The sequence below is a fragment of the Aptenodytes forsteri genome, unplaced genomic scaffold (genome assembly GCF_000699145.1).
Source record: "Aptenodytes forsteri isolate BGI_AS27 unplaced genomic scaffold, ASM69914v1 Scaffold84, whole genome shotgun sequence".
Lineage (NCBI taxonomy): Eukaryota > Metazoa > Chordata > Aves > Sphenisciformes > Spheniscidae > Aptenodytes > Aptenodytes forsteri.
In genome coordinates this window covers 387,472-394,564 of record NW_008795492.1, presented here as the reverse complement: position 1 = coordinate 394,564, position 7,093 = coordinate 387,472, and the positions used below count along the sequence as shown (strand labels likewise).

At 38.6% G+C, this 7,093-nt stretch overlaps 1 protein-coding gene across 1 annotated transcript in view; it reads left to right on the top strand.

The window, feature by feature from the left end:
* The window catches only part of CUNH16orf52 (chromosome unknown C16orf52 homolog), a 38,698-nt gene that overhangs the window by 11,174 nt on the left and 20,431 nt on the right, over window positions 1-7,093 (top strand). The window contains exon 2 of the mRNA XM_009281675.1: window positions 4,243-4,312. Coding sequence (XP_009279950.1) covers window positions 4,243-4,312 — 70 coding nt within the window. The remainder of the gene's footprint in view (window positions 1-4,242; window positions 4,313-7,093) is intronic.

Sequence of the window (7,093 nt, the reverse complement as noted above, 5' to 3'; positions counted from 1 at the left end):
AGGCTACTGGCCCCATTATCCCAGCATCAGAGCAGCCAGGTGACAATATGCTCACCTTGACTATGGCTGAAATCTTTTCGCATATCTCGCAGCTCAATCAGAGATTGGGTGGTTACCATCTCATTTATGGGTTCTGCCTCTTTCTCCTCCTGTTCTCATGGCGGCCCTGGTTCATCTTCATCCCTTACTAAATGAGCTGATTTTCTTGTGTATTTGTTCTTGGGTATAGGGGCAACTGATACTGGCACGGGTTGGTTCTCTGGTTCAGCCACAGTGCCTGTCGCTGGGGTTGGAGTAGCTGCGGTGCCTGTCGCTGGGGTTGATCTCTGGATGGTATTCTTAAATAATTGTTTAACCTTAAACAAGACCTGAACCACATTCAGGAGACGTAGCAATAGGAACATGCTGGTTTGAACATCCCAAGGATATTCAAAATTCTCAAGAGCTGTTGTAACTAGCCTGAAGGAGAAGAGGAAAGTGAAGGAGCGGGGGAAAGTGTCCCTCCCTGTCTCCCCCATAGATTGGTTCCCCAAGGAGAAAAGGTAAAGACTGTGATTATTAATAGTTTCCGAAAGGTGGCTCCCGAGGTACGGAGACGACGGCAATGCCAAGTACAATTACCAGATTAGTCTCACGACCAATAATTTTATCATATCATAAACCAGTAGTGTTACACAGTGCAGCAAAATGATACCCTTGATCCAGCTCCTAGAGGTGATATACAGCACAACAGGGAACATATAGAGCAAGTAAGGTGTTACATAACACAACTTGGAGAGGAAGCACGACAACTTTGAGAGCAAATTAATCTTCCAAGGTATTATGTGTACTTCTTGGTTTTGCGTACTCAGTTGCTTTTTTATTTGTGAAGTACGATTCCAGACTGAGTGGTATCTATGGTCTTACAGACGAGCAAGCTATACCCAGCAGGCCACTCCTCCAGAGGCAGTTAACTCCCTGCTCCTGTGAAATAAGTTGTCTAGTACTAAGTGGCAAATTACTGCTGTTCAGTGTTATTCCTCTTCATGTGATAGCTCTTCCTGAGGAATTTTGCTCCACAGTTCCAACAGGAGCTGTAGCTTTGTTGGGATCAGCCTAATGAACTGTCACAGGTGATAGACCAAGCAGTGATTCCCAGCTCCTGCTGAGCTTGAGACCATATTGCCACTGAAATATTTTTCTCTACTTGGAGCACTGACTATACATGGAATAAACCCAAGACCACATCAAGGTACTTGAATGAACTGGTATTTCTGAATAGAATAGAATAGAATAGAATAGAATAGAATAAAGCATCAACAACTTAGAAGAGGGTGTAAACTTGAGTTCCAGCTAGCACTATTGTTTTAAATGCAGTTGTCTGCTCAAAAAGTAGTGATATGTAAAAATCAGCATGGCATATTACCACTTACTTCTGCCCTTTAGGGCCTGTGCTGAGAAACTGTTAATGTACGGTGCTCCTCTGTGGAGGAATCATGGTATAGAGCAATCATTGTGCTGTCCACTGAAGTAGATACTGTTTTGTTTTGTTTCTTTGATGTATGGATAGTTGGCTTTCCAAAAACTGTCTATAAAAGGGTTCTGGTGATCATTTTAAGTACCTTGCAATATACTCAAAACACAGCATGCTTCTCCCAGCTCTTCTCAGTAGAGAATGATGGGACATGATAGCAAGCAATTCTAAAAAATTACTTTTTCCTAATGTTTTTTGTACTGTATCATGTAGTGACTGTGACAGAAGAAGGTATTTGCCCTTTCATGAACCTGTTTGGATTGCATGCTTAGAATGCAAAAAAAAAAAGGGGTGATGATACAGAGAATGAAGAGTTATGTACCATCATGCCCTAGAAAGAAGTGACTGCTGAAAAGCAATCTCCAAAGCCATCTGAACATCAGAGCGTTAAAACTAGGTTCTGGAACATAATATCTAGGAAAACGCTTTCCTTTTTGGTAGATGCCCCAGGTGCATGAGCAAGGAGGGAAAAGTGGTGCTCTGTGATACATTGCTGATCTGGACAATGAGGGGATTAGGACCTGCTGTAAGGTGCAGGCACTGCTAACAGTACTTGCATTTTAGAGATGTTGCCAGTGCCTTAAAAACAACAATACAAAACAAAAAAAACCCCAAACAAGTCAGAACTGGTGAGGACTGGCAAAGAATCTAAACCCCAAATAATCCAAATACTCTAACAAGAGCAGTCTGTTAATAGGTGTGCCTGGACTGGGAGTGTCAGTGCCATCTCCAAAATTAACATTTCCATTCCACTTCGTGACTGTAGATGTCTTTCGAGTGGATGTAAAAATCTGACAAAGCAGAGTGCTTGAATTGTGCTTGGGTTCTGTAATTGACCAGACCTTAAGGCACAAGAAAAATTAATAGTAAGGCATTGTTGTAATGAATTAATTTTGTGCTTGCTCAACCACTCAACATTTAAACATATGGAACTATTTTATGTGTAGGAAGAATCTCATGAAAGGGAGCTGTGTCAGCCTGGTTATTTGAGCCTGCCAGAGCAGAGATGAGAGAGCTGGTTGTTTTTGTCCATAGAGGAACTGATGTTTTACATCTGCTTTGTAACAAATAAAAATTAATGCTCCTTCTGTTAGGTGAACATTTTGTTTTTTCTTTATTGTGTGAAGGTACAAAACTATCAGTTTGCCTCCCACCAAATCCTGTTGAATTCCTCATTCTCTAATTAGTGTTAAAGAATTAGGTAAGAAATACCTGATTTACAGAGTACAGATCTAGGAGCTAGTAACTTGTGTTTTCTTTTCAAATCTAGCATCTGGCACAACTAACTTATAGAGTACAGATCTAGGAGCTAGTAACTTGTGTTTTCAAATCTAGCATCTGGCATAACTAACTTTGTTGGAAAGTTATTGTGGTAATGCCTCAGCTGCTGCTTCTGTAAAATAGAGGTGGTATCTTCATCACAGAAACCCCTTTGAGTACTAGCAGCAAAGCTTAATTTGATTTTTTTGAACACTTTTGTTTCCTATCACAGTTTTACTTTATTGAACAGAGGAAAAAAATCTAAGAATAACAGGTATTTCATTTGTCTTTTCTGATAGTAGGTGTTTTTCCTAAGGTACTTGAGTTTCAGGTATTTGGAATAACTTTTTCTTTAAAGTATTTACTCCACAGCAGTATGAACAGTTACTATAGAACTAAATTATATTCGGTATGTGCAGATACAGATCTTGTTTTCTGTCTACCTTATGCTTTACTCAAGAAGTACATAGTTGTAAATCTGCTTTATAGACAGTACTGATTGTGGGAAAGGTGCCTTGTGGAGACTTCAGCTTTGTGGCTTCAGGGACTATCTGCGTTTCACTAGTAGTGATGATTTTTTAAATCAGCTTAGAGCTGATTTTAGGCATGTGTATTACATTTGTTGACACAATATGACACTGAGGTTAACACAAGAGTTACTTAAATATATTAATTTTAAAAGTAAGGATTCAATAGTATGTACCGCAAAACAAGGATTTAAAACTAACTGAAATAAAAAAAATGGGATTCTGTTAATGGCTGAGGCTAATTAAAAACACTTGTATCGTTTAGTTTCCAGCCAGTGCTTTGCATGTGAGCAGCATTATGTAAACTCCATTTGTACCTTTGCCAAAGCAAAGAAGATCAGTAGGTCAAACTTTTAAGCTTGACCTACTTTTTTTATAGGTACCTCACAACAGCTCAACCTTTTCCCACTTAATTTCTTGCTAGTCCTGAAGCAAAGTAGAGACAACTAACTTTTCTGGCCTGCTGTACAGTATGTAGGATTTTCATCTTATGCAGTAGTTATCCACCTAGTTCAGGTATCTTTTTTCAGCAATGGTTGGTACCTGTATATTTCAGAAGAGGGTAACTAGAGTGACTCATGGATGAGGAGGAGTGTTGACCTCTGAAGATGTTAAATGCTGCTATCTATTTTAAAATCAAATACAAAATGACTTTTATAGTATGGTGGAACAAATACAATATGGAGGCAGGTTTTTTTCTTGTACAAATTAATTTGGGAAAATTATTGTAAATTTATAGTCTATAAAATTTTAAAATTTAAAATAAATTTATTATTACATAATTATAAGTGTTTATTGTAATTCACAGTGCCTACAAATTTAGTAATGGACAGTGTCTTTCTTTGAGGGCTATATGCAGGAGAAAAGTTCTATGGTAATTTTGCAGCAATCCCCTTATGTGTGCTTCAGCTGCTCTTCTCAATCTCACTTTTCTTCCCCAAGCCTCTGATTGATGGAGATATACACAGATCTGAAAAACTGGAGATATGGCCAAGAAGAGGATCTGTGCAGGGTAGGTGCCTATTTTAAGGAGAGGGGGAACAAGCTAGAGCATTTGACTGCCAAAGCACTTATATTGGCCTAATTCTGTAAGAATCTATATGGAATTAACAGGTGTAGGTTATATCCTTTCTCAGGTGAAGCTCTTGGTTTCTCCCTATTACATCATATTTGATTTCCTATTTGATGTATTATTTTGTATATGTTTTTTAAATTTTGTAAATTGAATTGATTACAAGAGTTTGATCTCTCTTGGGTACCTTAGGAAATGTAGTCTGATTGTGATGGATTGTCTGCGGGATGAGCTAATCAAGTATGAAACACTAGCTGCTAAGAGTTAGAGGTTCAAAATTCCACAGAGTATGTAGAGTCTAGTTCCTCTCTTTGAGCAAAACATACTCAGTCTCTTATGTTTGGGTCCTTGGGATGAACTAAAATGCTTCCTTCTGAAGGCATCAAAAGCCTCCCAGGGATTTACTGCAGTATCAGAAGCCAGCATTTCCTATCCACGCAACATAGTGCGATAAGCAACAGTTGGCTGCTACCCAAGAGCCTCATGGTAGCTGCAGTTCTGTGCCATAAATTACAAAGCACTTTAGGGTTATTAAGGATGACAGTCTCTCAAGGTGTAATGATTAATAACCCACTTAGATGTTTAAATATTTGTCCAGTTGAAGACAGTTCACATTAGGCCTTGAACTCGACCATGAGCAATTCTTTGTGCAGTTGTTTGGACACTGCATTGGTAGGGCTGAGCTGTCTCTGAGCTTGGCACATCCAAGAATTTAATAATCAAATGACAGTGTTCATGGGCACTAAAGTAGTTTACTTTTGTAGTGTTCATCATTGAGCCAGCTTCACAGTTTATAGTGTTCCAGTTCTTACTCCTGGGTTTCCTGTTCTCTTGCTCTCCAATTATTGTCCAGGTTCTTCTTGCCTTGTTTCCACTTCTCTTGCTGTCACTGCTTCCAGCTATTGGCAGCAATGTAATTTAGTTGTATTTTAAGGAAGAGGTATGGGATCAGAATAAGAGAGAATGGGACAAACTGATTGTTCAGCGTGCCTCAGAACTGCTTTGCTGTGAATACTTCAAAAGAGCTGCCTTGAATCTAGATTCTTCCTACACTTCCCAAACTGATGACATATATACTAATGTTATTAGGATGTCTCAATGAAACTGCTTGCTTTCTGCAATAAAATCTTTGTATACATCTGAAATGAGATGGATCCTGACTTCCATGATAGGCAGGACAAATGTACAAATTAACAGGGAACAGTTTTATCTGTAACTTCATCAGTATGAGCTTAATGCATCAAAAATACACAACCTTTAATTGTAATGTCTTTATACCAAAGCGAAGAAAACTGATAAGAGGTTGTCATGGACCTCAAGTTTCCTGAAGGTTGACTTCTGTATAGAAGGTGACCTGTTTGACTTGAAAATTTGCTTTAATGTTCAGTCTTCTCTGAAGTACTGAACTGTTCTCTCTCAGTACAAAATAGAGATACTATAAATTGCAGTATTAAGAGACATCTTTTCTTAAGCATAGACAGCAACCAATGGTATTCCCACAGTCAGTGGCAGTGTCAGCTCCAGAACTGCCACAGTGGAAGAGTCTGATCTCCTTTCTTATAGAGGAGAAAATGCACTGCAGCTTCTGTTCCTGTTGATGCAAGGAGCGTTGTAGGCGTTGCATGCTGTGGGGGAAGAGAAGTCACAAGGGTGAAGAAAGAACTTTTTTTTCCTTAGGTTGAATTCCTTTCTGAAACTAATCATGCACCTAAATTCATGTGTTAATGATGTAGTTCTCCATTGTAGAAACTTGTGTGGGAAGAAGCATGTTTCACTTTGTTTTTTAAACCCACACTTAATTCAATTTAAAAACTATGCAACAAGATTGTTCAGGAAACCTGAAAAGATTGAATGGCCAAGAATTTCTAATGTGGTCTCATGAATTCTTTCAGTGGAATATTATTGGGTCACTCAGCAATTACAAGAAGCACCCTGAAGCTTAATACATGAAAAATGGTGAAATAAAGAGAGTAAAGGCTAGAAGTAGTAGTTGCTATTTTAGAAACAGAAGTCTGTTGACTTATGCCAAATGTAATCTGAAATAAATGCTCTCTGTAAGTATATGTTCAGTAAGATGAAGTTGGTGATAAAGACAGAGCATTTCTTGCCTGTTTATATTGAATCTAAAATTAGAGACAATTCTGTTTCAGAACGTCAGTATAACAACTGTATAAACATATGTTAACAGATATGCTCTTTGGAGCACTATATAACATCTGATTGCTTTTTAAGAATAGTCCCACTTGTTCAGAAAGGACTGAGCCCTGCTGTTAAGATAAAGTCATACTTTATTTAAGTAAAGCGCAAATTCAACTGTTCAGGAGTGGTCTGTCTTCTCTTATTCTAGCCAAAAAAAAGTCTCCAGACTCTTACAGTCTATTTTTGTAGATCCCGATCTGTGATAAGGGAGAAAGTGTTATCACCACACAGACAGCACCTGTTAATTGCCTAAATAATTCAGGCTTAAATTATACAGGCTTCTAAAACAAGGACTTGCCCTAGCAAAAGGGATAAGAAAGTATAACTTCAGGATAAATCCTGAATATGCTCCTTGCCTTCCCATTTTTCTTTGTTTTTAACAGTGTCGTGGTTTAACCCCAGCCGGCAACTAAGCCCCACCCAGCCACTCGCTCAGTCCCCCCTGGTGGGATGGGGGAGAGAATCAGAAGGGTAAAAGTGAGAAAACTCATGGGTTGAGATAAAGACAGTTTAATAGGTAAA